Here is a 15,690-nt window from a genome sequence, read left to right on the forward strand (position 1 = left end):
GTATTTGCATACATTAATTGGTGCCATTAAAATGTTGTGAATTAACACTGATTTGAAAGTACTTATGACATAATACTAATTTACATAACTTACTAACTAACATACATATATTATATATATTGTCCAGCAAATGTGGGACTTTTCGAAATGTATTTAATACAAATTATAATTATTTCTTAGTCGTTCTTTCAGAAACTGGCTATATCAAAGCCTAATGGTTTATTTAGAGAAAAACCATATCAAACATGTAAATGTTTGTGCAAGTATTACAGAAAGAGCAACCTTGGGAATAAAGCCAATGGCCATACCCAATTTGTGTGATGTCAGCACTCACTGGCACTTAAACCTTTCAGGAGTTTAAACCACCTCTGGACCAAAAGAGTTTCATATATGTGCTTTTAACAGTGGTTTGGAAAAGAAAAGTGTCATTATTTAGGCAATATCTGCTCTTCATACCAAGATAGATACTGTGATGAATATGTAGCTGAAGTTGAAGATAAATAACATGAAACATCTGCACAGAGCTTTTGATTAAAAGTAACTCAAACATGAGATGAAACATTTTAAAAGAAAACAAGGTGTCCTGATAGGTGTGTTTGCATGCTTAACACAATTCTCATCATGGACTCTTATAAGTAATGTAAGATTCATACTAAATGTAATAACATAGTCTTATAAGTGATTTTAGAGTTACATTAGTTTGCCCAGAGACTTGGACACTGTACCCTTGAGAGTGAAAGGTGATGGATCATAATGAAAGTGACCAAATGAAGTATTCGGACAAGGACAAGGTCATTATCAAGGGAACCTATATGTAATGATGATTTAGAGCATTATGAATAATAGCATGTAATAGCTTGTCAAAGTAAAACACATCAGGCCAACAAGGCCACATGAATTATAGGTCATTCTGAGCTGTCAGGCGTGGCTAATGAGAAACACGAGAAGGTTAATGTTGAAGAGGAGACATTACCAGAACACCTTTAGCAAAGTCTACGTTTACTCCTCACTGTATTCACCATACATAGTACTGTGCCAAAGTCAGAGGTCACCCTTTTACCCATTGCACAAAAACCTTAATAACTAAATATAATATCAGAATTTCACGTTTTTATTGTGTCCACTTTTTGCCTTACCATCCATGAAACCTTACTCTATGTCTCAGATGTCCAGGGCTGGGTTTCCTGGGTTCTCCTAAAACTATCCTGGCACAAAAATGGTTCCTCATACTGAACACTTTCACTACTTTCATTACTGTACACTCTACCAGTTCAGATGATCTAAATAGTAAGAGACTTTTAGGAAACCGTTCTAGACCAAATGTTATTTTGATTAGTATTCTAGTATTCCTTTTAAGGATGGACAGAAACACCCAGTTTGTTCAGATCTGAAGCAAAACTCTAGTAACTTTCTCCTCTCTCTCAAAGATAAACACTGTAAGCGCTGTTTATCTGATGGGGACTGTGTTGTTGCTCTACCAGGACTTGCAGGTGGTTGTTAGGAGTCCCATTTTATATGTAGCTTTTAATCAGTTTTTGAACTCCAGTTTTGGAAACTCCTGTTTTTATCCACTTAGTCTTTCTGCTTCTCTATGCAAGTGGAATATCTTATATCTAATCTTGTCAGAAATGGCCATTTTACAAGGAATTAAATAAATGAAAGGTGTGTTTTGACTTTTGCACAGTACTGTACATTATAGAGAAATGTATTCAATTTAATTTGAATACTGCTTTGCAATGTATGGGTCATTGACATGACATGCATTTTTCGTGACATAATTTAATAAATACATGGAATATAGCCATATATCAAATTATATAACAATACATCTTTTATGTAAAACATTTTTTCAGTGCATCCATTTGAAATTCCTTTTAATTTCTTTTTGCCGCCAAAAGTAAAAAAAAATTAGGTAATGCCAACATCCAATCATATATGTTTCTTAAATGACCTATCAAAAATGGTCATTTAGTTAAGATTTGTTTTGAATAAAGTTCTAAATAAAATAGTTGCAAAAACATTAAAGTGTGAAATAATATCCAAGTTGCAACGCTTTTAAAGTACTCAATTCACTTAAAACCTTTGTCTGCAAGTTCTTAGCTCCTCAAATATCAGGCAGCACAACCAAAAACAAAAGATTTTAATTTGACATGCTTTTACAAACGAAGGGCCAGCATATTGCATCATAAAGAAGAGCCAAAGTGACTCTGTCACAAATTTTGGCAAAAATGTTATTTTTAAGTAGTGTTTAAAATGGTTCACTGCATCATTACAGATGCTATGAACTCAGGAAAACATTACTTTATACATTATTACAGTAATATTTATTTATTTGAAAGAAATGTATGTATACCCTCAAGTTCAAGGACACAAGTTTCTCTGGGTATCTGAGTAGATGCCTTTCATTTGAATTTAGTCTGAAAAGGTGGCACAATCAGTAAGTCAAATGGTGCCACCAGAACGGTTTTAATAAGTGAAACAATTAAAAATTTTGAAAACACTAACTGTATGTAAGAAAATAAAATGCACATAGATATAAATGTAAACATATTTTCAAATAGAAAAATGCACATTCTGTCCTTTTTAATAAAAGGTTTTAAAAATTCTCATTTTGTCATTGATCCAAGTGTCCAGTTGATCAGAAATGCCTACCTTATAGCTTCAATATACACTCACTGGCCGTTCAATTGCTTGTAAACACAAATAGCTAATCAGCCAATCACATAACCACTACTCAATGCATTTAGGCATGTAGAGGTGGTCAAGACAACTTGCAAACTGAGCATCAGAATGGGGAAGAAAGGTGATTTAAGTGACTTTGAACATGGCCTGGTTGTTGGTGCCAGATGGGCTGGTCTGAGTATTTCAGAAATTTAGGCCATAAATGTTAAAATTCTAGGAAAACAACACCTCTATGATGATGCTGATTTCTGCTAGCACCCCTATCGGATTCTATGAGCATGTTAGTGGTAAGCTAACAGTGATTCACATGAACCTTGTTTGGCCATTCTAGATAAAACACGGACACTCAAAACTTTCATATAAAACATGAAGGAATGGAAGTTGTGGCAGTTATTGTGGAGGAATTTTACTTTGAATGAAACTTGATACATTTGAGCTCTTTCAGTAAAGAGTTCTGGTATCAAGCTGTTGCTGCTGTTTTCCTGTTCCACAGTGCCAGCTAGAACCAGGATATGGAATAGAGTGATGATTTTGGGTCCCATTGTAAATCAAAGTGTGACTGGCTCTGTTTATCAGTTCCTAATTATGTTGGTAGTTAATCTAAGGTGCAAAGCCTTTCACTCCAGCTCCTGAAATGCAAACTAGGGGGCCTATGTGATTTCATATTTATAAAAAAGTTTCCTTCAAAGTTAAACTCCTCTAAACTCCGCATAACTGCAACAACTTCCATTCCCCCATTCATTATTTATCAATAAGCATCACAGGCTGTTATTTCTCAGCCAAAACTGTGCAAGTCAGCATCCACACTGCCTCAAACACTCCGACTCTGTACCTGAATAATGTATGATTTTTCGTTTTTTCCTCTGTGAACCCAAAGAGAGCGCGGTATATATTCTGTGTCCGTACCGTTCTGAAGGATACAGGCTCTATGGTGAAGGATGTGCTATTAGCGGAGCCGCTCCAAGTGGGTTTGAGGCTGATGATGAGATACGTCAGGGGCAGAAGGCCAAGCAGGTAAACAGCCAGATTGAGTAAATGAACTTTACTGCCATATGCCCTCCTGCAGAGGAGGAAACACAACCATCAGTATGGAAATGTGAACCAGTGTGGAGTTAAAGGAATTCAACCTAATCTCTATATGCTGCATGTAAAATTTATATGTAAATGAGCCCTTTTTTCACTCAGTCCAGGCTGAAACACTCCTTATAACTTCAGTGTGAGTGGGCAGAGCTTAACTGTTGCAGGCTGAAGAGATTGTATATAGATAAACGGTTTGGTTTTCATGACGTCACAAAAACAATGAATTTAAAATGCTCAGGCTGTTTTGCAGCTTATTTCATATTTTCATAGAATACTTTGATCAATTCTTGAGTCAAATGAAGATGTGTACTGTTTAATGGCTGTAATCATGAATTTGTGCTATATAGTTACATACATTATTTCAAATGTTTATTCCCAGGAATCCAGCTTCTGTTCAATGCTTTCAATAATAAGTATCTTTCAAGTTCAAATGTGTTAACATTACTGTCTGTGGTAATTAACTGTACTGAGGAGCTGATAGAACTGCAATAGAACTTCTTAGTCTGCCCAGCATTTATAGGAACTATGAGGCTGAAACTGGCTTCTTCCTCAAACTTTCCATTCCACCTTAAATGGTTAAGTGGCACCTGAGGCAAGAATGTAACTGAGGAAGAATGTAGCAGCTGCACCATTTAAGGTGGAATGGAAAATTCAAATATTTGTTAGACTCATAGCATTTAAAAATATGGGTGTTTTTAAATTGTAAAAGTCTTAAAAATAAAGGTGCCAGAAAAGGTTCATTTGAACAGTGAAATGGAACAACCTTTGGTTCCCTAAAGAACTTTTTTTAAGTTGTGTGAATAATACAGTGGAGTTTTTAACAAACAATCCACTGAAAGATTCTTTGGGAAAGTGAAAGGTGTTATTCGGTGGCTTTAATCTCTGGTGAACCAAAAGTGGCATTGCTCCAAAGAACAACTGGGAAACTGAAAGTGGTTCTTCAACTGCTATTGGCACGTTCATCTTCAAGAATATGTTACTACATGGATGTATTTACTACTCATCACTGATTCAAAGTGAAATCTATTTACTAGTCAAATTCCATCATGTTCAATATGAAAATTAACAGTCAGCGTACCATTTCATCTCTAAGTATTTCTGACACACTGGATGGGTGAGGAGCTCGAGCCGGTTGTACTGCACCATCGCCTGAGGACACAAAAGGATTCAAGTCAATACCACAGAAAATAACGAAATCTTTATCCAGACTGCTTCAGGCTGTATTTGACTTATCATGATTGGGCTGCTTTACTCTTTAAGGGAAAGAGCTGATGGTCTGTTTATACCCTGAGCTTTCCTTTTTTCTCTTTAATGAATCATTTATGAGATTCACTTGAACTTTTTTTTCTCAAAAAATAAATCAGAAATGCTTGTGGAGGTGAGTGCTGGCTGATGTTTAAGGGCCTTTTTTAGGAACAACTACCTGATTTGATCTGCAGGAGGTGGGGAAATAACACCAGCTCTGGTAATGACATTGAGCTGTGAAGTAATATATGTAAAGAAATAGTTCTATGAAATCTAATTCCCACAGTTTTCCTCCTCTTAATCCAAATGCAGTGCATCAGGCTAGATGTCTGGTGTCCAACATTTGCTTCTTTAGTTTTAGCACTAGAGCTATACCCCGCTAATTAGCATCTGTACATAAAAGGGCAGAGAATATAGCCGCTCTGCACTGTGAATTAGTGTAGACTCAAAGAAATCTGTGTTTTTAACAAGCAGACTTGCTTATGTTTATGCCACAAATGTACTGACATAAATACATAAATGATAAAAACACAAACCACAATGAATTAGTTAAAAATTAGTTCATTAGCAGCATTAAACAATGTTAATATCATTGTAATAATGAAAATAAAATAAAGAAACAAAAACAACAAATGAATGAAATTGATAGTGATTGCTCTGTTTATAGATCTTTATTATATTAAATGCAGAGGATACTCAGTTACACAGTTGCCATTCATATTCAGTTACTACAGAGGAGAATAGAACCACACAATCTTCAGTTCCTATACTGACAGATGCACGATTTACTACTGTTCCACAGTTTTATATTTAACTGCTACATAATCAAAAACAACCTATAATATAAAGCTTTGAACAGGAAGGACCCAACCTAAGATGGAGATATTTATGACATGGTAAATTCACAGATTTGCAGTGTTACAGTAATGCAGTTTCCAATGTTATGTTATCACCAGTTTAGCGATAATGTGTTTTTGGGTTTATTGCTTCTAAAAGGGAAATTCCACCAATTCTACATAATTAAAGGGTTGAGATGTAAACAAGCTCATTCAGAGTTGTTTGGTGCTCTAAACTTCCACCTCGGATTCAATCCCTGTCTATGGCAAGTAGACTACACTGTGCTAATAAGTGGCAGGGGATTGTCTGAAATATTACTTTAAGTGATCCCCTGTTCCTACATGTAGACTTATAAATGTGTTCTGAATACTTTCTCTCAGTTAGAGAAAAAGCTCTCCTTTTAACCATCTTTGTAAAGATGCCAGGATCCTAAATACACATTGACTTCCAAATCTCTCAGTAGTAATTTGTATTGTGGGAAAATCTGTGTGTAAATAAAAACAATGCTGTAACTCACATTCAGTGCTGCTAGAGGCTGAATATATAGTGTTTTGTCCATCTTTTCAAGCTTCTTCAGATGTACTGGAGCCTGAAGCCACTTAAAATTGTAAGTGATCTGTAAAAAAGCATTTCACTGAAAATAATGTCATAAGTAATAATATAAAAGTTAGCAGTATACAGAGTTTGGTGCATTGGATGTAGTGTACTAAACCACATCAGGTTTGCTAGGATCTTACATTGTAGTTGACGTTGTTGGGGTCATGCTCTGATTCTACCATACAGAGGTCCAGAAGATGCTGCATGGTAAAAAATACAGTTTCGTTTACTTATTCTGCAATAACACCAACACTGACACGATATATTGTCCAATGAACACATCTTATATGTCAGTCAAAGTCTTCATTAGCATTCTGTCTCACTACAGGTGAAACATCCAACACAGAGCACCAGCAGACAGCAAAACAAGTACATTCCAGAACTCTTAGCATTTCCTTATCCTTCTGCACTCTTTCAAGAACTGTAAAAATACTCTGAGCATCTTTGTAGCATCTTTGTAGCTTTCTGTAGTCTTCCTAGAACTCCCAGCATCTTTGGAGTGTGCTGTAATCTTGCTAGAATTCCAAGCTTTTGCATAGATTTCTGTAGTCTTTCTAAAACTCTAAGCACCTTTGTAGCCTTCTGCAGTCTTTCTAAATCACCAAGCATCTTTCTAAAACTCCAAGCACTTATGTAGCCTTCTGTAGTCTTTGGCGAACTCCAAGCATCTTCTGTAGCCTTTTGTAGTTTTTCTAGTACTGCAAGCATCTTCATAGCCTTCTATACTCTCCTTAGACCTCCAATAACTTCCATAGCCTTCTGTAGTCTTTTTACAACTCCAAGCTTCTTCATAGCCTTCTGTAGTCTTTCAAGAGCTCCAAGCATCTTTATAGCCTTCTGTAACCTTTCTTGAGCTCCAAGCATCTTCATAGCCTTTTATAGTCTTTCTAGAACTCCAAGCATCTTCATAGCCTTCTGTAGTCTTCATAGAACTCCAAGCTTCTTCATAGTCTTCTGTAGTTACTCTAGAACACCAAACGTCTTCATAGCCTTCTGTAACCTTTCTAGAGCTCCAAGAACTTTCTTAGGCTTCTGTAGTCTTTCCAAAACTACAGGCATCTTTGAAGCCATCTATAGTCTTTCAAGAACTCTGAGCATCTGTATTTACTTTTGCAGTCTTTACAGAACTTTACAGAAGATTACTGATATAATGTGGTCTCATGTAGTGAAATGATCTCACTGCAAATCCTAAATCAAACAAAAAACTACCTACCTAGATTCTTTTTAAATATGCCAACAGTAACTGTACATCATCTTGCAATAAGAAAAATTAAACGTGCATGTTAAATACTAAAAATGTGCAGACAAATTTGTGCATTTCTGCATATGTATACAAACAGTCATAATGTGAACAAACAGGTGTACCTTGGTAGACTCCGGGAGGAACTCTATTAAGTCCAGAACAACGCAGCGAACGTTTGAGCCTTTTTTAAACAAGCTTAAAGCCTCACTGGATCTGAAATAAATTGACACAGTTGGAAACAGCTGGTGAGATCAATTGAGAGGAGCAGTTAAAGCACAGAGAACAACAGGAAAGATGTTAACTGTAGTAGAGTACAAATCTATAGGCAGAGTAACTAAGTATTAAAGAAATTTTAAAAATTCAAGGAGCACCCTGCCATACGTGTCTCTCAGATAAAGCATTTAGCATAAATACTCGAGTAGTCAAATTACTCAAGCCAGCCCTACTCACATATATTATTCTATGAACTCTCACCTATCATTCTCAATAGTAGCATTAGCTACATCTTTCTTGCCATTTCTCACGGCCTCGTGGAGAAAGGAAGAATTGTTTTTGTTGAGAATTAACTGAGCTCCTCTGTTCAGCAACAGCTTCACCGCTGCAACGTGACCTTGTCGTGCTGCAATGTGCAGGGCCGTGTTCTGTAAAAATTAGGAATATTAGCAGGGCAAAATGTAAAACTAAACACGTATTGTATCTTTTCCATCTGTGTCAGTGCATTATCTGACATGAATGCTGTGCTATGATGCCTTTGGAAAACATATTAAACATTAGCAGTCAAAAGGAATTGCTCAAAGGTTATTTTTCTTTGTAATGGTAACTAATATTCATCAAAAAGGAATGCTAACATAGGAAATATATAAATAAGCATGTTTAAGTAGAATGTTTATTAATATTCCGTAGGTCATCATCCAGCCTTTATGACCACCTCACATTGTGTATTTGTTTATTTGTAAGCTAACTGATCATGCATGTCATTTGGAGCCCGTTTCCAAGACCCAGGACTATCAGCTATCACTACCAGGACTATCACTAATCAGCCCCTGGTGCGTGTTTGCCCAGCTAACCTAAAAAATGAAAACCAGGAGTGAAACAGTCAATTCTTTCTTTCTCTAACCATCCACCATATGGAGAAACCTCCATTCTGAAAACTCCTCACTAAGCACATCTATTGATAAATAATAAATACCAATGCTTCTAATAATAATAAGTTTTAAATGACCTAAAAGAAAGCTCCCCACTTGTTCTCCACTGCTGTTTACAGGCTGAATGTATTTTTTCTTCCACCTATGTCCAACCATAGTCTCATAAATTCTTAGGATTTAAATCTAGCCCAATAATTACAAATTCAGAGGCGGCAGGTTTCAAGTTTTTCAGACCATGTTGTACATCTTTATTAGCATTACTCACCCAGGCACAAAAAAAGGTTCAGCTCAGTGTTTAGATCTCAAATGCAAAAACAGCAGTATAGTAATGAAGATATGATGACAACAGTAGATAATTCACTTACAGCCTCAGAAGACAGCTTCACCAGTTTTTATTGAGTTTTCCTTGAATTCCCTTTCAATGTGCTCATAGTCGTCAGATTCATTTGCTTGGGGAAGGGGTCTGAAGCATAACCCATGTTAGAAACTGTTCTAACACTGTGTGCAGTTACACATTTCCACCAGAGAGGTCTCCAAATCCTCAAATCTTAAATAGTGCAGCTTTAGTTGTGCAGGATTGCTTGATGTAGAAAGCTGTGTTGTGCTATTTGTTTATTTGTTTGTCAGCAGGGCCATCTTTGTGTGTTTTTTCATCATGGTAGGGGGTTCTTACCACTTCCAATTCACCCCATTGCTCTCTAGCAGCTCAACACAAAGTCACAACACTTCACATACAGACAGCCAACAGTGTCCTAGTTAACCTGATGAGAGAGTCATGAGGAAGATATTTGTTTGGTTATATTAATTAAGATGATCAGAGTTGATTTCTGCTACACAGACAGAATGGCCACTAGTGGGCCTGCAGTCAGCAGTGTTGCATTCTCTTAGAACAGTGGTGTCCAATCTTATTCACAAAGGGCCAGTGTGGATGCAGGTTTTCATCCCAACAAAGCAGGAGCTGACATGATCAGCTGTTTGAAAACTAAAACCGTGTGCTCCAGCTCATTTTGAGTGAAAACCGTAAGCCACACTGGCCCTTTGCAGATAAGAATGGATACCACTATCTTGGAAAGTCTAGTTATGTTTTTGGTTTTCTTCCATCAAGTGAACAGGAATGCTAAATATCAGTATATAACTTGAGTGCACATGAGCAATTCTTTTTGACTGGCATTTCATTATTTTATTTATACAGGAAGGATTGTATATGTAATGTGTATATTTGTTGCATTTGCATTTGTACCATACCCCATCCTCATCTGTGTTGTCCAGCAGTTTGACATTGGCTGCCAGGAGGATTACCATCGTTTGAGTGTATCCTTCAGCCGCGGCATAATGTAAACACGACCAGCCTTTATAATCACTGCAGATTACAGCAACAGACCTCAGGAACAATCATCCATCTCAGTACATACCAACTGCTTCCTACCAGCCTGTCTTTTCCTTGTTTATCTCAGACTACAGCTGTACTGTCAGCATATTGGAACAGGAGCATCTCTGATGTAAACAACTCAGGAAAATAAGAAAAAAATAACTTAATGACTCAGTTCAGTTACAGCTCATTAAGAAAAGGATTCATATTGTGATTTAGGATTTATATTCACATTCCACTGTGAAAAAGAGTTGTGGCCTTCAGTAATATTATAAGTAGAACCTCCAATAAATGAGTAGAAAGTCCAATGATAATATCTTTTTCCTGAATGCAATTGCTACAGAATCAATCAATAACCTATTTAGTACAGATCAACACCTCCAATCAAACTTTTTTTTGATGTCCTGATTGGAAACAATAGCTGGTATTGACTCCTCATACATACAATACAGCAATACTGTCTATTATAATTGATTAGAATATATTTTAACAGTCCAAAATTTGACACAGTTGAATCGCCGACTTTCAGATTGATGTACGGATACATTTTTACACCCTTTTGTAAATTCTCTTGATGTATGACTGATATATCAGTTGGCAGTAAATTATGGTCAGTACTGACGATCTATAGTTTGATTAGTGTTGGTGATATTATTGTTTTGATAATGACCAGCTTTTGAAAAGGAAGCCTCCAGTGCTACAACTATAATGTTATTTATAATATACCTGTGAGCGTCTGCTGGTTATTTGAGTTTAATTGAGAACAGACAGTCACATCAGTCATTGAAGCAGTGTTTAACCAAAGCCACTAGAGTATAGCATTGAATTTGGTTATTAAAATGTTTAGCCCTTTATAACTGGTATTGACCACAAAACGGTCATATGGGTTGGGCACTACTGAAAACAATAAAGCCTGCAGATGAGATGCCTCGTATAGGTCTGATCACAAATGATGGTGAAAGAAGGTTGATAGATATCATGTTTAATGTGTAAATGAAAATATAAACCCATCACCATTAGTAGAATATTTCCCCCCAAAAGTGAGGAACAGCTGCTGATTAGTGTGTCATTCAGATTCCTGGAGCCTCTGTAATGGACTCTTTACCAAAAGTGAGCAGACCAGGGCATTCGTCTGTGGCATCCTTAAAAGCTCCAGTCCATTAAACTTCTACATTGTCCTCTTCCTTTTCCAACCACAAGGAATCCACTCAGCTCCTGCCATCATTACTGCACCTTTTTAAACCCCCAGCTGTAGGTCAGCAGTGATGCAGGGCACACTGGGCATGTTTATGTAATATAATTACATTCCTGCACTGCATATTAGAGAACGACCACACTTTTATATGCCACATAACACTGTGAATTGTAGGTGCTGTTATTTGTATTGTGATCTTTGACTGTCAGCACAAAATGAGCCATATACACTACTGCTCAAAAGACTGATATAAAAGCAGAGCAACTGCTGTGCAACTTCACAGGTTTATGTATAGTAAGAAGCTGTAAAAAGGAATACATGAAAAATTGAATAAATGTGAGATGTGTCCAGAATACCATGCAGGGCTGTAGAAGATTCTAAAATGACTGGATGAAGTTAATATTCAGAATGCCTTGTATTTCAAAACTGTTAATCACATCTCAAGGCAAATGAGTACAAAAAATCAACTACATTACACTTTCACTAACTATACTATTTAAAAATTAATGACTGAAAAATATACATTATATATATATATATATATATATATATATATATATATATATATATATATATATATATATATATATATATATATATATACAGTACTGGGCAAAAGTCTTAGGCACCCAAGACACATTTTCAAAATCTATTTATTTGTGTAGTTTGTGTTTATTTGCTGAGAAAAACACTTGAATAAACAAAATTAGAATATTAAATAATAATGATTATATATATTGTATGAAAGTTTATCACAATATACATTAGAAAAAAGTCATATTCATAATGCAAATATATATATATATATATATATATATATATATATATATATATATATATATACACACTAATGCTAATTAATATTCTAGAAACGTTGTTTATTCAAGTATTAACACTTTTCTCCGCAAATAAACACAAACTATACAAATAAATAGATTTTGAAAATGTGTCTTGGGTACCTAAGACTTTTGCACAGTACTATATATATATATATATATATATATATATATATATATATATATATATATATATATATATATGTGTGTGTGTGTGTGTGTGTGTGTGTATATATATATATATATATATATATATATATATTATGGATGTTGTGATTTTATGGATGGTGTGTTTGTTTAACCATTTTCAAACCTCTCCTCGAGGAAGGCCAGTATTATATGTAGTTAAAAAGCAACTCCTGGTTTGACCAATCAGTGCTTCATTAAATTGTGCTCGTGATGTAATCGATGAGCCTCTGTGGTGGCTGTGAAGGTGTCAAGGAAAAATATGGACCCAAGAAATTCTTGTTACTTTTTATTGTTTTCATGTTTATTTGAATTATGAATATGACTTTATTCTAATGTATATTGTGATAAACTCACTGCTGAGGTAAATTGTTTAAAAATTGGCTTAGATGAATAAAACTTTCACACAGTACTGTATATAAACTGAAAAAAACAAAACAATCGCAATAAAAAAGATGGGTCCAAAACAAGCTTGGTCCTTATTGGTCAGAATCTTGACTCTGATTTTTTTTAGAAGCATAACCCTGATTGGTTAGAAGCTTGGTCCTGCTTGGTCAGAAATTCAGTCCTGATTGGTCTGAAGCTTGGTCTTAACACTAGCACTGTAAATCCATAGGTAGGTAAGTTTCTCTATGATGACCCATCCACTCTAAATGATTTGGTGTACATTTTAACCATTGAATTATATGGAAACTTTGGTGAAAAGCTGATTTTGGGAAGACCGTAAATATTAGAATTTTGCTTTACCTCTGAAACAGCGCCCCCTTCCTGAGCAGCAGTTCCACCACTTTAGCGTGTCCTCCCCTGGAGGCCAGATGGAGAGGGGTCAGTCCATTCTCATCGCCCTCGTTCAGCAGCCTTGAGTCACTAATGGTCTCCAGCAGCCTGATACATGTGTTCAGACGCCCATATCTGTGAGGAAAGCACACCGTCAAAGTGTGTAGAGAATGGTTAACAGGCAGGCTAATTCATTTCATTACAAAACAGTTTCATTTCCAGAACACACTGGGAAAGCAATAATAATAATATGAATATTAATAATAATATACTAACAATATAACATAAGCCATATTATTCAAATTGTAATATATTGGATACATTGTAATATATAGCATTTTTGAAAATATGGATATCATATAGCAATATGTTTTTATTTTTCATTTCATATGTAAATAATTATGTGTGCGTATATATATATATATATATATATATATATATATATATATATATATATATATATATATATATATATATAATCACATGCCCACAACTCAATTCATTTACGCATGTAGAGGTGGTCAAGACAACTTGCTGAAGTGCAGACCGAGCATCAGAATGGGGAAGAAAGATGATTTAAGCAACTTTGAACGTGGCATGGTTGTTGGTGCCAGACGGGCTGGTCTGAGTATTTCAGAAACTGCTGATCTACTGGGATCTTCACACACAGCCATCTCTAGGGTTTACTACATATATATATATATATATATATATATATATATATATATATATATATATATATATATATATACAATTATGTATATATATATATATATATACATATATATATATATATATATATAATTGAAGAGACAATAATCATGTCTAATATATTAATTTTATTGTAATACAATGCATAACGGTGTAATCTAAATCCTCAACAGGTTGTTAGCAAGACACTTATAACAAACTCAAACGGAAACAACTAAAGATTTGAATCTTTCCTGCATCACATTATACACAGCAAACCCTTGATTTTCAGATAAGCGATTTAGTGTGAAACATAAAGCAGTCACAGCTCTCATTAGTGAACTGTGTGAGAAAGTGAAGGCGCCTCACTCTGCAGCGAAGTGAAGAGCGGATTTCTTCTCCTTGGACTTGCGGCCGAGGCAGATTTTTAAGCCCAGCATGTTTTTGACGGAGTCATGGATGCCCAGTTTGCAGGCATAATGCAATGGAGTGCAGCCATCAAAGTCTTCATCACTCAACAGCTCTGTCACCGCTTTACTCTGGAGAGGAAACAGCTCAGCATTAGTTACTAATACAACTGGTGTATATGGGAGTACATGGGGCACAGTCCACTTTATATACTGACAAATCAGTTTAAGCTTAAACTTAAATGAATAAAAGCAAAGGGTTAGTTTGCTGGACATGGACTACGCCTAGTCTTAAACTAATCTGTAATGTCAGTGGGGATTACACATTGAAAATACTATGGTCTGGAAACTAGTCTGATAAGCCCAAAGGACTTCTAGCATAAGAATGTTTTACAGAAACATTCAGCCTTTTTGTGAGCATAACTTTTCCTTAACATACTCTACCTTTCTAGTCAACTTACACTACCATTCAAAAGTTAGAAATTATTTGTCATGTTAATAATTGCCATTATTTTATTTAAGATTTATTTAAGAATTTGAAGATGTTTTTTGTGAACAAGAATAACTATAACAGATACAACCTGGTCATAACTAATAGCAATTAACACGTCCTCTACAGGGAACATGCTAAAATAACGTACGAAAAAAAGCATTCTTTGCATTGTGAATGTTCTTCAGATTGATGCAGAATGTGCTGTAGCACCAAAAAGGGTTCCACTATTGTTACAAGCCAAAGAGCCCTTTTTTGGTACTATATAAAACATTTTAATAAGAGTTTTCAATAGAAAACTAACAACACATGGAATTTGACTGGGCCACTAAAACTATTGCATACAACAGAATTCAATGACAGAATTCATAATATATATATATATATATATAGTCTCTAATTGTATTAGAACTTTTATTAGATGTTTTATTAGAAATGTTACACAGCTTTCTCATTACTTCAATTTCTACATTTTTTTCCATATTTTTTGAAGTTATCCTGCTAATTGTTACTAAAAACAGTGATTCCAAACTTTTAAACAGTCGTGTTGATTCACAGGTGTTGTTCAAATAGCATCATAATCTGGGTTGTTGGTAATTTACTATCTGAGTTTCAATAAAATCAAAATTTCAAAGCAATCAGTTTTATACTTTAATGTATGGCTGTCTGTATTTTTATCATCATGCTCTGTCATACCTGTAAGACGTGTTCAGGAAGATTTTTCAGCCCTTTTGGTTGGAAGACGACCAGATGGAGGAAGTTTCGTCCAGCTTTGTCTTTTAATCTAAAGTCAGCATCTGCAGCAACATATTGAAATGTGTTACTTTTCACACAGTTAGAGTCCAGTGAAAGTCCATTCCTCCCCTCTTACCCCAAATGTAGTCAAAATGACTTTTTGGTCTCTAAAGTAT

General features: G+C 35.2%; 1 protein-coding gene across 1 annotated transcript in view; it reads right to left on the reverse strand.

The window, feature by feature from the left end:
- The window catches only part of trpa1b (transient receptor potential cation channel, subfamily A, member 1b), a 46,050-nt gene that overhangs the window by 11,426 nt on the left and 18,934 nt on the right, over window positions 1–15,690 (reverse strand). Inside the window, exons 11-20 of the mRNA XM_037534198.1 lie at window positions 15,476–15,576; window positions 14,252–14,421; window positions 13,163–13,327; window positions 10,075–10,189; window positions 8,159–8,325; window positions 7,807–7,897; window positions 6,582–6,641; window positions 6,362–6,460; window positions 4,841–4,911; window positions 3,589–3,742 (exon numbers count right to left, since the gene is read on the reverse strand). Of these exons, the coding sequence (XP_037390095.1) occupies window positions 3,589–3,742; window positions 4,841–4,911; window positions 6,362–6,460; window positions 6,582–6,641; window positions 7,807–7,897; window positions 8,159–8,325; window positions 10,075–10,189; window positions 13,163–13,327; window positions 14,252–14,421; window positions 15,476–15,576 (1,193 nt within the window). The remainder of the gene's footprint in view (window positions 1–3,588; window positions 3,743–4,840; window positions 4,912–6,361; window positions 6,461–6,581; window positions 6,642–7,806; window positions 7,898–8,158; window positions 8,326–10,074; window positions 10,190–13,162; window positions 13,328–14,251; window positions 14,422–15,475; window positions 15,577–15,690) is intronic.

Source organism: Pygocentrus nattereri, chromosome 24 (assembly GCF_015220715.1).
Source record: "Pygocentrus nattereri isolate fPygNat1 chromosome 24, fPygNat1.pri, whole genome shotgun sequence".
NCBI lineage: Eukaryota > Metazoa > Chordata > Actinopteri > Characiformes > Serrasalmidae > Pygocentrus > Pygocentrus nattereri.